At 35.5% G+C, this 18034-nt stretch overlaps 3 protein-coding genes and 1 pseudogene across 3 annotated transcripts; 2 read left to right on the top strand and 2 right to left on the bottom strand.

Moving 5' to 3' along the window:
• Positions 1-950: 950 nt before the first annotated feature.
• On the top strand, positions 951-1679 carry LOC120147203 (ras-related protein Rab2BV-like). The gene is made up of 2 exons (XM_039160638.1): positions 951-1115; positions 1194-1679. Exons 1-2 carry the CDS (start codon positions 951-953, stop codon positions 1677-1679), a joined length of 651 nt encoding a protein of 216 aa, XP_039016569.1.
• A 157-nt stretch (positions 1680-1836) lies between these two features.
• LOC120147198 (folylpolyglutamate synthase-like) lies at positions 1837-7808 on the bottom strand. The gene is made up of 16 exons (XM_039160635.1): positions 7672-7808; positions 7463-7612; positions 7317-7382; positions 6643-6752; positions 6435-6495; positions 5787-5870; positions 5610-5666; positions 5410-5470; positions 4728-4774; positions 4536-4613; positions 4232-4393; positions 3897-4154; positions 3383-3461; positions 3016-3168; positions 2675-2832; positions 1837-2197 (listed from the first exon to the last, which is right to left on the bottom strand). The coding sequence occupies exons 1-16, from the start codon at positions 7774-7776 to the stop codon at positions 2138-2140; spliced, it is 1689 nt and encodes a 562-aa protein (XP_039016566.1). The 5' UTR covers positions 7777-7808; the 3' UTR covers positions 1837-2137.
• Positions 7809-11604: 3796 nt separating this feature from the next.
• On the top strand, positions 11605-12145 carry LOC120146989 (annotated as a pseudogene).
• A 1203-nt stretch (positions 12146-13348) lies between these two features.
• LOC120146951 (BTB/POZ and MATH domain-containing protein 3-like) lies at positions 13349-16807 on the bottom strand. The gene is made up of 4 exons (XM_039160427.1): positions 16363-16807; positions 15167-15512; positions 14276-14552; positions 13349-13777 (listed from the first exon to the last, which is right to left on the bottom strand). Exons 1-4 carry the CDS (start codon positions 16752-16754, stop codon positions 13563-13565), a joined length of 1230 nt encoding a protein of 409 aa, XP_039016358.1. The 5' UTR covers positions 16755-16807; the 3' UTR covers positions 13349-13562.
• Positions 16808-18034: the final 1227 nt, after the last annotated feature.

Here is an 18034-nt window from a genome sequence, read left to right as displayed (position 1 = left end):
TATTTAGAATGATTAAAAATTCAGTTACGTGCCAATTCAAATAAGAATAACATTGACATCTTAACTCAAACTAGGGGTCAAATGGTGCTGGGAGACACAGTCTTTGCAAGCTTTATCCAAATCACTGTCATTAGTCTTTATTCGGTGTATGTTATGGATTTAGTCTCTATGTTTTAATTTGGTCGATTTTAATATTTATACGCTTTGAATTTTATTCTTTTATTTCTAACCCGGAATTGTAACAGGAATAATATGATTGAATTATAAGTATTAAAAATGATTATATTAGAGAATAAGAGCTAAATTTACAACTTACACATAATATAAGGACTAATAATAGAATTTAATTTGTCTATATTTAGCGGCTACTATATTCACCGGGATCAAAAATTTAAAGTTTAGAAAGTACATAAACTAAACATGATTAACTAAAGTACAAATAATGAATTCACAACTTTATGCATAAATAAGGGACTAGCCACAGAGTTTAGCATTTAAATACATGTAACATTTGTATTAGCGGTAAATATGTGATGTAAAAATGGTAAAATTACGCTAAGTCCCCCAAAAATTAATAATTCAATTTTAACACCCTCCAAATACAATTTCTGTCTGCACCCTTAACTCCTAGTGAAGGTCCGGTATATGTGCCTTGCCATTCGTTTATTTTTTCTGTTTTTTTCTTCTTCTCTTTTTTGTTATGGAAAATGAAAATTTTCACACAGCAATCACCAAAATCCTGGAATTCCACTAATCACATTTTTCCGATAATCAAATATTAATCAATCTCTTTATGGTTAATCTCTCTTCTCCCTTCACACTTCATCTTATGAATTTTTATTTATAATTTCTTACAAGATTTCGGATTATTATCGCATTTAGAATTACTCGATAATGTTTGTCCATTTTCTTTCATTTAGCAGGTTTGAGATTCGATAAAGGAAAAATAAATGGCACATAGAGTGAATCATGAATACGATTATTTATTCAAGATTGTACTGATCGGAGATTCGGGTGTCGGAAAATCCAACATCCTTTCGAGATTTACGAGAAATGAGTTTTGCTTGGATTCCAAGTCTACTATCGGTGTTGAATTTGCAACAAGAACTCTTCAGGTTTGGTTTTGTACACAACCATAAATGCATCAATGACCGCCTTTTATATCCGAGTTGTTCCTCGCCTTATTTGTTCAGGTAGAAGGAAAGACGGTAAAAGCGCAGATATGGGACACGGCCGGTCAGGAACGATATCGAGCAATCACGAGTGCTTACTATAGGGGCGCGGTCGGGGCACTTCTCGTTTACGACATAACCAAAAGGCAAACCTTCGACAACACTCCGCAATGGCTCAAAGAACTGCGAGACCATGCCGGTTCAAACATCGTCGTAATCATGATGGCCGGCAACAAATCAGATCTCAATCATCTCCGAGCGGTGTCGAAGGAAGACGCTGAGAGCTTTGCCGACAAAGAAGGTCTGTCGTTCCTAGAGACATCGGCACTCGACGCTTCCAATATCGAGAAGGCATTTCAAAAGATGTTGATGGATATTTATCAAATACTGAGCAGAAGAGCTCTGGCAGGGCAAGAAGCTTCAGCTACGAGCCTTCCTCGAGGAACTGACATTGATGTCTCTAAGAAGAACAAAAATGGAAATAAAATCGCTTGTTGTTCTTCATAGAGCGAAGCGATCATTTTAGGTTCATATATGAAAATATTTTGATTGTTTTTGCATAATCATCAATATCTGATTCATCGATCAATCAATTTGTGAATCAGATATTATAGAGACCTATGATCGAGACATTCTCTAAACCCTCTACTTCATTTGCTTTGAGTTAAAAGTAATGAACATTTGTTAATTTGTCTATCCAAATGAATTGCAATGTTTTGTAGGATTTGTCTCAACATGTTTCAAAAACAATCATTCCTTCGCTCATCAAAGTTATGCCGATTTCGGAATTCACAAACGGAAGTGTTTACCAGCAACCCTCGAAAAACCAACTGCTAGGAAGCCATTAGCAGGCAGTCGAGGACCGTCGAGAAGTTGCCTCACTCGGTAGAGACAATGAATCAATGCTGTCTCTGTTACATAAACGACGTAGGAAGAACAGCGAGAGCCTAGGGAGAGATTCGGTTTCATTTCTTGATTAATCTCAAGACATCGCCGACGAGATGCAAGGAACCGGTGACAAGGACCTAATCAATCAGAAAAAGGGAATTAGAAACCCCAAGAGAAACACAAATGAAGTGAGAGTCATAAGCTTTAAAGAAAAAGTTGCAACCGAACCACTATACTTCGTCGATAAGACCCGATAAAATGAGTGTAAATGGAGTATGACTATATGAAAAAACTTTTAAAACATTTATACTCGTCGAACACACGTCGATATCTACCCCAAGTCCAACATTCATCGATGAGGTACTGTTAGATTAAAAAAACCTAATGTTTTGGAGGAGCAAGAGTCCTCAATGGCTTGATTCATGCATAGCTCTTTGTGTTCTAAACACCTACGAGGTTTTATGAGCTAAGCTTTCGACAACTAAAAAAAGTTCAAATCCGTAAAGTACTCTAAAGTAACATAGCCATGAACTCGATCTGAAGTACTCCAACCTTGTTATGTACAAAAGGCAGGCAAATATTGGCAACGGCGAGCATATAATGTCAAGCATTACCTGAAATTGGACAAATCTATCCTTCTGGGCGGTATCCCTGAGCCACTTTATAGCGGATGGTAGAGAAAAGACCAAACTGTTTCTACAACAACCGACGCTCATTCCCGTATCGTCTTTCACTTCTTCGCAAACTTGATCCGTGTTACTGGCCTCCCCTCCTAGTACATGAAGGAAACAATCATCATAATCAAACTGAACATTAGATATAAAATACAAGGAAGGAAGAAAGCTTTTTACAACGAAAGGATTGCAGTTAGTTTAAAATTACGAATTCAACAGAATTCAGAAACTATGAAATTCGAAAAACAAGAAGAATGTGATGCCATGTATTAGACCGATACCTTTATCACTCTGCATAAGGTTTTCCCACACTCTCTGAAGACCAAATTGCCATGACAAATCAACTTGAGGATCAACCGTAGGTAATGTATGGGATACAACCTTGTTGTACACTGAAATGTTCGGCACGAAGAGAGCCGTATTGAAACGGACACCTGAAATAACGATTAACAGATTGTAAGATACATAAGACATAAATTTCTTTGTCCAGGAAAGCTTCCATGGGATTAAAGCAGTTAAACATAATCATTTCCCTTAAATACCGGTTTTTCATGAACTTTGAATGCATCTGTGATGCTTTCCATCAAAAGGATATAAAATTCTATCCAAGAAAACACATCTAAACAGGCCTCTAACTCAAGCAATTACCATGGTTAGCACATGTCTTCATCAAGCGTGGCAGAAGTAACTGTGGATCTCGCACCGACATACAATTGAACAGCAGAATCTGCAAATAATTCTCAAAAACTTTAGTCCACCATCAGCAAGATGCAGCCCAAATCTAGTTTATACAATTTACAGCTTGAAGTTCCGAAATTCATGATAAAACCAAGCACCAAAAATTATATATTAGATGTACATGCATTTATATTAGAAAAATGTGAGTTTTATAAACTCAATCGTAGAACTTCTGAGTTCTAAAGCTTTCTGAAAACCCGATAACCTCCTACGTTAGGAATTATCCTTAATAATATTAACTCGTAAGCAAAATACAAGCCAGCACCATACTGAGATAGAAATGCTTAAATATTGTATAGAACGAGATCTAATATATAAGTTATGAGAATATCATCAACACCGACTATGACAGCAAAGTACTCTATTTTAAATATAAGTTTTAAAAACTATGGAAATTATTGTGGTACAAAGCAGGTTGCTCGACCTGTATAGTATCCTTAGATCTTCCGTATGCCTGCAGCTGTGCCTCAGAATTCAGGTTTGATTGGTGATTGTCATCCTTAGTGCAAAGAGAAAACCACCTCGCACAAACTTCCATACTTTCAGGACTGTGAGCTCCATCCAAATAAAAAACTAGATCCCCGACGCTTCCAATGTCAGTAAATTGATCACGGACAATCTGAGCCCGCCCTTGCAAACTTGCTGTCGTTAGGCCCTTAATAAACGGTTCAGGTAATGGACCCTATTACAAGGAAATAAAAAACGTTTAAGTAAACAGTAGTTGGAATGCAGAGAAAGTCTCTAATAAATAGAACCCACTGTTTGATCGAAATTGTTGATAGGATGACCAGTCCTCTGAAGCCAAGCAGTACACAGTGCGACGGCAAGACCGCCATTTAAATATTGATGTTCGCCTTCAAGTGCAAGCTTCAGACCATTCAGCGAACTTGCATCTATTGGATGCACCACTTGAAGGTTTACCTGTGAAGAACATAATCATCTTCAGACTAGCATAGCTTATGTCCTCTAGAACAAGGCAAAATCCAGAATTTCAATATAAGTTGAGTCGTGTATTTAAAATCTTTGTAAGGGAACTCAGAAATGAAAGAGTTATGAAACTTGCATTCAATTTTGAAGCTTTCTCTTCAAGCACCTGCATTGCCTCATCCGGTTGAGGTACGGTAAAGGCCGGTATCTCATGCTGCATTTGAAAAGGTACAAACAAAAATAGGAGATAGATTTAAATTATGTTACGACATAGAGACAGACTCGTATCATATGCTTTAAATCAATATAGTTCTAAAAGTAAAAACACCTTAAATATACCAGCCTTCGCCCCAGCAATTTCTCCCAGAGTATTTCCTGTTTATGGCCATCCAGAAAAGAAAAAGAAAGCAAAATCTTTACCATTAACTTGAATTATTCTGAAAGCAGTAGCCGACATACATGGATACATCAAATGACGAAATTCACAACTACTTCTCGTAGCTCAGAAAGTTGGTATAGGGACGCTAAGCAGATTTCATGGTCTAAATCGAGGAAGCAGATAGACAACCAAAAATTTGACCGGATGAAACTTAAACTACCTGGTACCGGTTTAAGACTGGTACAGTTAATACCGATACGCTATTTTGACTACCATGTAGACAACATTAAAAAAAGTCATAACTCTAGTTTCACTTAATTCTGCATAATTTAGATTTTCTCTATTTTAAGATTAAAACTTCGAGTGCTCCGGATAATGAAACCTCACAGATGTAATGAAAATATAGTGTCCAACATGAGGTTCAAGAAAATCATTGATGTCATGAATTTACTGCATGATTTTAAAAATAATGCAATACAGATTAAAATACTTCTTTGTCTCTCGAAGATCTTTTTCAGCAATTTCAAAAGGCTATCTGTAATTTATATTAACTACGATACATTTATGAGCAATATTTTATAGGTCATTATTTAATAGCAATTAACTGATGTAATATATATATAACACTAACCAAGAATCTCCGTATGATCATACCCAAGGGAAGATACACCACACACAATAGGTGCTTGAACCTGAAAAATACAATACATGTTAACAAAAATTAGAACAAGATAAGCACTAGCATTATATTTCAGCACCACGGTGGCCACAAATGATACGCTTTGCTTGGCAGACATGTAGCGTATTTGTGAACTAAATTAGGAAACATACCACATTAGTTGCATCAGCCCTTCCACCCAAACCAACCTCCAGAATAGCAACATCAACCTGCATGGACAATTTAAAGGCAATATTTATTTTTGCTTCACTAGCAGAGGATGCTCGTGAAATGGAAGAAGCGACACAGGAAAACAGCTTCATACAGAAGGATTGTAACACACATCAAACCTTCTCTGCTGCAAATATCTTAAAGGCGAGCAAGGTCAGGAACCGAAAGTATGTAGGCATTGGTACATCCTCACTGGTTTTTTCCTGCAAATCAATGAAGAGAAGGTCAACAGGATTAAACACATTGTTCAAGGGAAAAGCCAAAATGAAAGGCAACACTTTTTGTTCGATGATAAATATGTAACTGGTTAAAGAGAAAAAGATATTGCAGATGATGCCATTCCAAGTTGTCAAAGACAGATAGTCTAGGTAAGTCCATGTGTACTATTCGGGTTTGTTTGAAATGCTACACAGCTCAATTCTTAGTCCTGCTACTAGGTTGGTTGGCTACAGAAGCCCCAACTTCATGTTGCCATGCTGAATTCTCAAAAAGTATTCCCTCAAAATAAATCATATCCACAATGCGGGATCATCGCTTTGATGATACTTTGTTGGTGCCATAGCAAGTATAATGCTAGTTGGTTCCAAAGAAAGTATTTATTGTATAGCCTAACACTTACTACTTAGAACAAAAAATAATCCACAATAAAAAAATAATACTAGTCAACAAAACCCAATAAATAACGTAAAAGAAGGCCGTGCATAATTGCAGAAGACCTGAGCCGAAGTTCGTAGCAAAATCAGTGTGAAACACTACCACATACATACCTTCAGCTTATCATAGCACCACCAGAAATATTGCAAAAATTTCTCCTCACATATTTCCACACTGAATCAGCCAGGAAAGACAAGAAAGTTACAAAACTATTTATACCTAAAATTATAAATACTCGAAGATCGCAGAGGTTCGCCAGATTCTAGAAAATGCCAAGCTAAAAAAACATCAACATACGATGAATCAAATAGACATACTTACCCATCCAATCGAAACCTTTCACGAACATCAATCAGGTGTGGAGACGTGAAAAGTCCGGTTCGAAACCCACAATTACGTAATATTGATTCTGCAAACGTGCATGTTGATCCCTTTTCAATTTAGCAAATGAAGAAAGAATCAGTACAACAACTCACATGCAGTATACAAACAAGATAGAAGAATTATGTTTCACTGAAGCCAGCTAGACAAAAACAGCACTAATGCCTAGGCCAAGCAGTAAGGAGCTCAATACTCTTTGTGCAAGTCTCGGTTTTGAGTTTAATCGAGAAAATAGGTGTTGGGAGCAGGGATTTAAATAGCAGTCCGTTATCAGAATAGTGGCCGTTGCGGTAAACGTGCCGTCCAAAACCGTTAGTGCACAGCCATAATACTCTAAATGACCGCAATAGCACACGCTATTGCTGCAATCATGATAAACACAACAAAACTGAAAATGTGACCACAACCGCAATTTAAATCCCTGGTGGAGCATTTTCGCAATTCAGAGGGTCAACCTACCTCGACTCCAAGATAGTTGGATCCCAATGTGACCAAAAAGAATGTAAGCTACTCGAAAAATAAGCCAAATTATAGACAAATGCAGCATACAAAGAAAAGCTACGGGAAAAGATTCATAAAAAAAGTGAGATTCAGGGAAAGAAAATTTCCAATACCTTTCCCTTGGTGCCAGCAACATGGATGATTTTCAACTCTGAAATCGCGTCTTCCAATTCCAAAATCTAAAACCCATTAAACAAAAACAGCTTAATTCAAAGCTCAGAAAAACAACTCAATCAAAAACAGAACCAAAAAAAAATACTTTCAAGTACTGAAAAAGCAAGTAGAAGCTATCCCCTTTATTGTTCTTATCGGCACGACTCCGTTTCGTTATCAACGACGACAACGCATCCAACGTTGACTCATATCGATCCGCCAAAGACTTCATCGATCCTCCTGCAACAAAACAAAACTAAAAATCATAAAATAAATATATATTGGATTTTTATGCAAAAAAAAACATTTTTTTACCTTTGGCGGAGTGATGAGGGGTTGAGAAGTGAAGACGGAGTGATGAGATTGAGATTGGAGAGCTGAGAAATTATACAGCGAGCAATTCATACACTCAACTGACATTTTTCTTGGTTGTTTGTGGCTTGGTCGCAGACGGAGAGTGACCACTGTCTTTTATTTTATTATTTTATTGTGCTATATATTTTAAAACCTTTGAGTAAATTATTTAAAAGGCCCCTAACCTTTACTATGTTTTCTTTACTTTCAAATGAGTACTTAAATTTTCTCTCAATATTTTTGTACAACCTTTCGCTTTTCTTTTGATTTTTGTTTAGCCAATGACGACATTAATTTTAATATTGATTGTTAAATTCGGTGTTTATTATTTTCTTTTTTTATACTATGTCTTTTGTTTTTCTTTATATTCTTGAGTTTTTTCAATTTTAAATAAGAATTTTGTTGAATTATGTTTCGATATAACAAATTTAAGGCAAAATGTTTTTGGACTTTAATTGAATTTATTCAAAGTTTTAAAAAGGTTTCAAAAATAATTCAAATTCAATTAAAATTCATATTTGAGCAAAAATGCTAAAGGGTGTCAAAGTGCATCCATGCACCCCTGCAGTGCATCCATGCACCCCGGCAGTGCATCCATGCACTCAAACACCGGTGCATCGATGCACCCTATTGTGCATCCATGCACGATGGCTGCAACGGCTAGTAACGACTAGTTTATTTGAATTTAATGAAGGGGTATCGATGCACCATGTTATGGGCAACCTTTTTTAGTAGAAAAATCATCCCCAAACGGCTCCAAAACATCCCCAAACGGCTCCAAAACATCCCCAACGGCTATATACAACATCAAACACATTCCAAGCATAAATACAAGCTAAGGACACTTGAAGAAGCATGAGAACAACTATCCAAGCAATCAAACACAAGAGAAGAGTTTTTCATTCTTATTTCATCTTTCTCTTGTAAATATTTTGTTCTTGTGAGCTCAATCTTGTAAACACCTACCTTAGAGAGGTTTTCTTGTTTACTTATTTTATCCTTTTGTAAAGGGGAAAGGTTCTAGCTTATCCCGTGTAAAAGCTAGGAAAAGGTTATAGTTTATCCCAGAAAAACTAGGGAGTTGTAAGGTTATCTCTTTGTCCTCAAAAGAAAGAACAAATTTGTGAATTTGTTGGAAAATCCTTGGTGAGGAGTTAAGGTAGTGGACGTAGACTTTGGTTTAGAAATTCGAACCACTCTAAATCGCTGTGCAATTTTCTATCTTTCAATCTCCTTACTCCCTAAACTCAAAAACCGTTCCGACCCCTCTTTGCAAACCGTTCCGGTTGTCGAATCGAGCTTCCGAAAATCCCAACAAATTTATATCATTGTGACAATGTTTTTCTCTACTCTTGTGACACGTTTTTTCTCTACTCTTGTGACACGTTCTTTATGATTTTTGGTATGTTTTTCGCATACGGTTGTGTTGGTGTTTGCACAAAGTCATTAACGATATTTTTTTATTGGTTTGTCGGATGTCACTTATTGTCATATCTCCACTTTGGTAAAAGGATTTTTACGATGTAATCATAATTGTGTAGCAAAGTAACCTGCCAAATTTTTTGACTCGCTCACCACTTCTTTATCACTTTGTAAAGAGTCTCATTCGACATAGACAATAAATTTTATGAAGGTTACTAAGTTCTTTTAATGTTGGACGTCATTCTCAATGAAAGATTTCATTTTTTCGTATTTTTGAGTTTAATATTTTTGTTTTATATATGAGTTTTTTTGTGACTATTACCAGTTTTTTCTCTTTATGTTTGGGTGTATTGTAATATTGATTTCTTTCATTTTTTTTAGGGTAAAGTATATAAATAGTCCCCAAACTTTTAGAGCGCTTGCATTTTGGTCACCCAACTTTTGAAACTTGCAATACAATTATCAAATTTTTAATCGTTTTCAGTAAGTTTCCTGTCGTACTCTCCCGTTAGGTTTTGCTGATGTGGCACTTAATTGTCGTTAACCCCCTTCTCCTTCTCCTTCTCCTTCTCCTTCTCCTTCTTCTCCTTCTCATTCTCCACCTTCTTCTCTTCCTTCTTCTCCTCCTCTTCATCCGCCTTCTTCTTTTTATAAATAAGGGACACGAATATGAGCCATGACCGACTGGGTTTTGTTCAGAACGGTGTGAGGACTTCAACGGTGGTGGCGGTGTGGCGAACAAACAACCCTATCGATCGAAAATCGATCAAAATAAAAAAAGGGGATTTAGGGTTTTCCAACGAGATTCGAGACCCTCTCCACGACGAATGGATGTGAGTCTCGACGAGTGGCTAGTGAGGTTTTGGTCAGAATAGGGCAGCGCTCTTACTGGTACTAGTGGTAATGATCACTGGTGATTGACGAAAGAGATCGGGGATGGGTGTTTGAATGATTTTCTCATATTTGGGACAAACAGTGAACAGTGAGTGTTAATCGAGGGTCGGGGTACAGTCGGGAAGCGACGTCGGTGATGATGGTGATGGCGGTGTGACCCACCGCTGATCGGAGGTAGAGTGAACGGGAGAAGAAGTTGAAGAAGAAAACGAAGAAGAAGAAGAAGAAGAAGGGGGAGGGGGTTAACTGCAGTTAAGTGCCATTACGACAGGGACCTTACTACAATTGATTAAAAGTTGGGTGACAAAAATGCAAGCGCCCATAAAAATTAGATGATTGCACTGCAAGTTACAAAAGTTGGGTGATCAAAATACAAGCGCCCTAAAAGTTTGAGGACTATTTGTATACTTTACCCTTATTTTTATTAAGGAAATCATTTTGTCATTGTAAAAAAAATAAAGAATATCTAATTGATATCATACTAATATTTTAAAGTGATTAAAATACATTGACATTTAGAGTTTAATTTAAAATCTGAACAACAATATAGGGATATTAACTCAATTATTCCTAAGAAGACTTATCATTTGATTCAAGTCAAAGACGGATTAATCATGTTAAGAATTTATTACATATTGTAATTTAATAATTTTAAGATATATTTTTGTTCTAAATCTTATTTTTATGGTTACGTTCGAATCAAAATATTTATATTAAGATTCTAATATTTATATTAATTGATGTTATAGTTAAATTTTATTTTTTTTATATCTACATTTTTAAAATTTGAACTTTTAAATAAAATTTATTTTAAATGAATTCGATTTGAATAATAATAATATATTACGATAAAAAGACACATAGCTAGTACTACAAATTAATTATTTTTCATATTGTGTTACTGAAACGGCACCGTTGTACTCGAACATTGAACGGCAAGACTATAAATAACCAAGCCTTTTCCTTCTACACTTCTCTACTTTGGTCTCCTTGAAACATCCAGCTCTCAAAAATGGCGTTCGACAAATCCGACCCGAATCAATCTAAACTGAGCAAGCTCCGATGGGGAGAGCTAGAGGAAGACGACGATCTGGATTTTTTATTACCATGAAGTGTGTTCTTGAGCTGACGACATAAGCTTTCGAGCTTGTTGCCATCCAAACATTTTGTGAAAAAGTCTGTCATTTGGTTTTCTGTCTTCGTCTTCTTGCAAAGCTTTTTCTCTAACAAAATGGTAATGCACTCCCATGTGCTTACTTCTCTCATGAAAAAACGAATTATCGGCTGATCATGTGACTGATAAGTTGTCACAATATTAGTGGTAAGCATATATATGGTTGTTTCGTGTGGACTGGTAATGAGGCCACCAATAGCATTGTGTTTTGCTGGAATACAATTGTTGGATCACGAAACCGAGAAATCAGTTTCGTTTCGAGGCATAAGAAACATTCAGGGACTTGGATATGATTGCAGGCCATATACTGATGTAATGAATCTTTAGTAAATGAAAACCGAGTTCGAATGGCTGGAAGATGTTTGTGGTTGAAATAGTTAAAAATTAGGATGTTGTTTATACAGGTTCCAAACCAGAAGAAATGAAGGCAGCTGGGTACAGTTTGGCTCAGCTCAGCAAAGGAGGAGCCGTTCTCATGGTGTGCCGGACATGTGGTAAGAAAGGTGATCACTGGACTTCCAAATGTCCATACAAGGATCTTGCCGCTCCGGTTGAAACCTTTGTCGATAAACCCGAAGCATCAGAGGCCCCTGTGGCTGCTTCTGGATCCGGTAAGGGAGCTTATGTCCCACCAAGCATGAGAGCAGGTGCTGAGAGAACTGCCCTATCAGATATGAGACGTAGGAACGATGAAAACTCAGTCAGGGTAACGAACTTATCGGAGGATACCCGGGAGCCTGACTTGCTTGAGTTATTCCGTCCATTCGGTGCCGTAACTCATGTTTATGTTGCTATGGATCAGAAGACAGGAGCAAGTCGAGGCTTTGGTTTTGTCAACTTTGTAAACAGAGAGGATGCTCAAATAGCCATAAACAAGCTCAATGGTTACGGTTACGACAATCTCTCATCCTGCGAGTTGAATGGGCCACGCCTAGATCGAACTAGAATTCATGGCATTAGCTCCTTTTTTTTAACATTATTAATTTATTTTCCCACTTGATTATTTATTCTGGAACTCTATTTTGAGAATTATATGTTTAAACCTAAATTTTAATAAACGTCGATACGAGTTTGTATGAGCACGAATAAAGAAATGGAGAAAAAGGCAAAAATGTTACGAATTTCGTTTAAGAAGAAATCTGTGCGACACGTGTTTGTACGAAAATGAGTTGGACACAGCGGTACGTATGTATGATTTTTTTTTTTCAATTCCTCGATGAGTTTGAAAATTTTAATACCTAAATAACATGAGACTCAAGAAATTTCATAATTAAAGTTGTTTGATTTAAAATTATGAAAGCCATGTCATGAACTTTAATCACACCACTATTAGTGCTATATTTAAATAAAGTTTTGAAGTTCAAACTTTAAACTGTCTTTTTTATTCTTTATGGTAAATTGTATGTCCAGCTCAATTGGTAGAGTATAAGGATATTAATCTTGGGGTCGTGGATCAAGTCTTACGGTGGGCAATTCATAATTCGAAGGTCTCCACGGAAGCTGCTCTCAACCTGGTGTTGGGAGCAACCTACTATACTACCTCCCCTTATCCCATTACATATGAGAATAAGGGTTAGCAATTTTTTTTATTCTTTATGGTATTGGATTTGAGTATCATAAATGTCTTAATGTTTAATGTCAAATAATTGAAAGTTATCTTTAAACATATACTACTTGCACCTACCTAGATTATAAAAAAAATTACAGTTTTGAATATTCAAATCTTATATCAGTTATTGTTTATCAAAATTCTCAAGATTTAAGTATTTTAAAAAAATTAACTGTCAGTTAACATGATTCTAATTAAAATTTAGTATATGTTATCTACGATTCAAAATCAATAATTTTAATCAATAATTTTTTTTTAAAAATTTCACACTATTTAGATATTAAACTTTTTGAAGTGTTTAAATATTATCTTTTAATATGTATGATTAAAAATAAAATTCATATATATATATATATACGCCTTGTTACCTGATCTGACTCGTGTCTGTACACACGATCCGTGCATTTTTAGAGAAAATTCATAAGATTTTTAATAACCTTTCCCATTAATTTAATTTTAACCTTTAAAATATCCATTAACTCGAATTTTGGAAGAAAAACAGAGCCACTAGAAACCCCCAATTTTCTTTGGATTATAGGGACAGCCAAACTGAAACTATTTTATTTAATTTCCCCAGAAGCCAGGAGAAAATACATTTCAACCTCAAGAAAACAGTCTCATTTATACACAGAACCAAAACCCCATTTAAAATTCTAACTAATATATCAAACCATGTAAACACATTATCAGGCACTCCTTTGAACATTTTGATTCTATGTCCCGTAAACACCCCAAATACACTTACCTTCGCAGTCAATGTCTCCGAACTCGCCTGCCATTAGGATTCACCGATTCTACCACAGGCCCTTCCGCTGCAAGATCCATCCCATACACACTGCTGGCACTCCTCTTCCGACTTGACAGCAGGCTTGCGCTCTCCTCACTGGATGCGAAGGCCTTCAACAGCTCTGACAACAAAGATGGGCAAGATTCCTCCAAGTGCTTGAACCCTTCCGATTGCATTACCGCTGCAAAACATTGGGAATTTACATTAGTTTATGTGCCACCATGACAAATAATTGCTTTCCATCGACCTCGGAACAAAAACAAGCACATGTTGTCAACAATTGATAGGTCAGCTTAAATAAAAAACATATACTTACAAAAGAATCGACTCCAAGAGGCAATAATTACTGGTCGTCCAGTCAAATAACATTAAGATGAACAAAATTTTGAGTATATTCCAATATCTGTAGCATTGAATAGTTTGGACCACACGAATATTGTGCTATAATCTCTTTCTCAGCATTTTGCATAACAGTTTTATCAAAAAATTTCGAGTACCAAACCCACTTGAAGGTCAATGGATTAACCTTCAAGAGGGTTCGGTACTTGAAAATTGAAATATAAGCATGCATTTAGAGTACGTATCGGGAAAGCATGAAAAGGCTTCTGAAGTGCAAACTATACAAAAACCAAGTTTAAATAACCTGGAATTTGCACCGATAGTATCTACGAACACGCACCTCCCAAGTTAGCCGGAGTTGCCGCAAATTTCAAACATATAGTCTTCAGTTGTGCACAGTGGTGCTGCTCAGCAAGTGCAAGGGTTGTTGCCACCGTGTCAGCATTAAGTTCTTCGCACAATTTTGCCTCACACAACAATTTAAGTCTATCTAAATTATACAGATCCGCAGCAGCCAAAAGATGTTGCACCATGTTGGCAGATGCACACATAGATGCTGAGTCTGTAATTTCTCGTACATCAGGAAGCTTGTCGGTATAAATAAATAAGAGCATTGCCTGGAAGAACAGACAAGGGTAAGGATGAATTCTCATTCGCGTTGATAGGCCGATAAATGAAAAAGCACAACCAGATAACAAAATTCTATACTTGGCAATGGTTTAAAAAACAGACTGTAGGTCAAACCAGTAAGAACCCCTGTTACCGACCAGTTGAACAGATTGGTTGCATTTAAAAAAGAAATTCAAAATATTAAAAAAATGATATTATATAAGTATTAAGTATAACAAGTATTTAATACTAAAGGGTACAAGTTTCAATATGAGTTCTAGTTAAATGTTCAAATTTCATCACGTATTCACGTACAATTTTATTCCATTAAAAATATAAGTTCAAAACCATTTTTAACAGGCTTCCCTTTTTCCGGTTTGAAAGACTTGGTTATATGTACCCGGCCGGACAGGCCACAATTCCCGGTTCAACCATTTCAACCAAGCAATCTGGTCAGTTCACTTTTGGATCTTCAAATCCAGGAAAATACAAGAACCACAATTTGTTGACCCTATTTAATTCAACAAATTATGAAGTAAATTTATTCCAGGGCTGCTTATGCAACATACTTAATTGTAGGTTCATTCCTCAATGTCCAAAAGAAAGTAAAAGGAAGCATCACCTTGAAGATAGAAGGCTCAAAATCTTTCACTATTACTTTATCCAAGTTAGGGTCCCCAACAAGCCCAAAAAACTGTGCTTTAAAAACAGGTGAGCGTGCCGCAAGGATCAACTTATGCGCTTTAAATGTCTCGTCAACTTGAAAAATTATATCACAACCATTTTCAGACTCTAGCAAAGCTCTAAGATTCTGACCCATATCTGATGGTGGTACAGGAATAGAAGAAAGTTTTGGCCCCTCAAGGCGAGTTCTAACTACCCCAACGGTGCAGTTCATGATTAGGCAATCATCCTTTATGTAGTCAGAATTTTCTAAAGCTGTTCTTCTAAAGAATCGCTTGTAGCCCCTGAATGGGTGGAAAAAAAGAAGGTAAAAATCAATTCCTTATCAAAATATGACCAGGGAATGCACAAGTCTTATGTGATTGCAAAAATTGAACATCCTATGGAATGATTATTACACTAAAACGTAGAGAAAATTAGATGATCATAGATATAATATGCGCATGTTTCAACAACAACACAGATGAACATGTAACATTTAATGTGAAATTACATGGAAATAACTAGCATACATTCCTTCATTTCCTTGTCTCAGTCATTGCCTCATTGGTTCCTGTCCCAGATTCACTTCTGTTATACTAACAGCTTCTATGTGGTTTTTAACTTATATGAGTTCATAATTCTCAGAAACCTTAAATAAATTTCAGTTTAATGCTTAGATCCTCAAAGTTATAGATGAGGATTTGCCGCAAATGTAACTCTAACCGTCGATGCTTCCATCCAATTTCCATGTCCTAGAAGAGCACCCAAATTTACCAGTTCATCAATCAAAAGCATAATAACAATTTCATATCCCCTATTGAACAGACCTTACGGGAAAGAAGAGCTACAAGACAACACAAATGTGCAAGTGTCTTAAAATCTATACAATACAATTATTATCCGATCAGCACATACCTTAAACATGATCGTGAATTCAACAGTGACAAACAAATTTCTGAAACCCCACTCTCTATCGGAATTCAACAACACATATATGATAGATATACCCAGTTAATAATCATAATATAACTAAACACAACCAGTACCAAATAAATTATTAGATTCATTCTCCCAACACATAAAAACTAGAGTTTTAAAAAGAACATTAAATTATGAACGAAACCCCTAACTTCTAAAACTCAAAACTCTTACCACATGCTTCCTCTGTACTTCAACGTATAAGGCCCACTCTCCAAAGCTCTATCAAAGTGACTATGAACCTTATGCTTCCCTTTCCCGCTCTGGTCAACCAGGGTGAGCTCGAATAGCGCTCGAACATCGGTACCTTCACTAGCCAGCGCAATGAAAACCGAAACATACATCGCACTATCCTCCGGATTTTTACCGTCTGGATAAAAGTAAATCGCCCAATCATAACCTCCGACGGTAAAAACATCGCTGGATATACATTTCCCGGGACCCATCCCTTTCGCCAACGAATAACCCTTGATCGTGAATTGGTGTGACCCGTTCACCGTCTCGCTCACCGATTTGGATTCCGAGTCCTTGAAACCTTCCATGTTACTTTTCTTTCGTCTTTTCATCAAGTTCCCCAAAACCCTAACCCTAGAAATTTCATTTCATTGGTAATTTGGAGAAATTTCATTTCATTGGTAAATTTGGAGAAACTGTGGGAAAAATGTGGAAGGAGGGGGTTAATGCCAGAGGACGGTGATATGGTGGGGAAGCAGGACCGGCGGCGGCGGTGAATAAACGACCGGAGAGGAAATGTAAAAGAGGTTTTCTTTGAGATTTTCTTTCACTTTTCTCTTCGTGGAGTTTCTGGGTTGGCTTGTGTACGCTACATATAATTTCAAAAAAATATAGTAGCAATTTTTATTATGCAAAAAGTAAATAATTAAAAAAATTATATTTTAATAATTACTCTACAAGTAACCTTTATCTAGTACTAATCAAATTAAAAGTTAAATAATAAAAATATTTAAAGTCAATTATTCATTCCGCTCGTTCAATTCAACTAATATGATTTTAAAAAAATGTTTAAGTGTTAAAACTATATTTAAAATTAATTTTTGGTATTTAAATAATTTTTTTATTAAAATTAGGTATTTAACATTTTCTCCTTTATATTTTTATGTGTCTATAGTTAAAAAAAATACGTTAAGTGACGAGTGTTATATTTATTTTTTAAAAAAATTTAAATGATATTTTCTTTTCTTAAAAAATAAAATTTAAAAAATATATAAATGTAACACATTTCACTTTATGAATTTTTTTAACGATAGGCACCTAAAAGTGTAACGGATAAAATATTATTCAAATATTCTTAATGAAAGATTCTTTAGTCACCAAATGTTAATTTTTAATATAATTTAAGTACTTATTTTTACATTAAACCTATAAAAATTATCAGTATATATAAGACTATATTAATATAAGAATATGTTAAATAATAAAAAGGTTTGAGTTTTATCACGTATTAAGAGAATGACAATTTGATTAGGAAATATCAAAATAATTTGCCCTTTAAATAATAAGTTATTACTATTTATGATCTAGGGATGATCGAATAATTTTAACTCAACGAATTTTTATTTCACTTATAAGATCAAATTTTATTAAAAAATGAGTTAAAATCAAATTTTGAATAAAAATCAGATTCAAATTAAAATTTAGTGTATGGTTAAACATACCATACTTAGCATGGGTACTAAATATAATTTAAGATTTTACTTTTCTTGCCTAAACCAAATATGAATGTTATGATTGAATCTCGATGGATGTACCAACCATAAGAATGATCCAAAAATTATTAATAAAAATTCTAAAGTTCAAATATAATTATCTAATTAATTTATCTTTA

Source organism: Hibiscus syriacus, unplaced genomic scaffold (genome assembly GCF_006381635.1).
Source record: "Hibiscus syriacus cultivar Baekdansim isolate YM2019G1 unplaced genomic scaffold, ASM638163v2 tig00110933_pilon, whole genome shotgun sequence".
NCBI classification, from domain to species: Eukaryota; Viridiplantae; Streptophyta; class Magnoliopsida; order Malvales; family Malvaceae; genus Hibiscus; species Hibiscus syriacus.
Note: the sequence above shows the minus strand (reverse complement) of the source record. Positions and strands in the feature narration are given on the sequence as shown.

Coding starts and splice junctions, on each gene's coding strand:
- LOC120147203 (XM_039160638.1), top strand. CDS start 951: ATGGCACATAGAGTGAATCATGAATACGATTATTTATTCAAGATTGTA. Junction 1,116..1,193: donor TTGCAACAAGAACTCTTCAG/GTTTGGTTTTGT, acceptor TTATTTGTTCAG/GTAGAAGGAAAGACGGTAAA.
- LOC120147198 (XM_039160635.1), bottom strand. CDS start 7,776: ATGTCAGTTGAGTGTATGAATTGCTCGCTGTATAATTTCTCAGCTCTC. Junction 3,462..3,896: donor GATCTAAGGATACTATACAG/GTCGAGCAACCT, acceptor AATTATTTGCAG/ATTCTGCTGTTCAATTGTAT. Junction 2,833..3,015: donor CCTTATGCAGAGTGATAAAG/GTATCGGTCTAA, acceptor TTCATGTACTAG/GAGGGGAGGCCAGTAACACG.
- LOC120146951 (XM_039160427.1), bottom strand. CDS start 16,754: ATGAAAAGACGAAAGAAAAGTAACATGGAAGGTTTCAAGGACTCGGAA. Junction 14,553..15,166: donor TTGAGCCTTCTATCTTCAAG/GTGATGCTTCCT, acceptor CTGTTCTTCCAG/GCAATGCTCTTATTTATTTA. Junction 13,778..14,275: donor AACTCCGGCTAACTTGGGAG/GTGCGTGTTCGT, acceptor AATGTTTTGCAG/CGGTAATGCAATCGGAAGGG.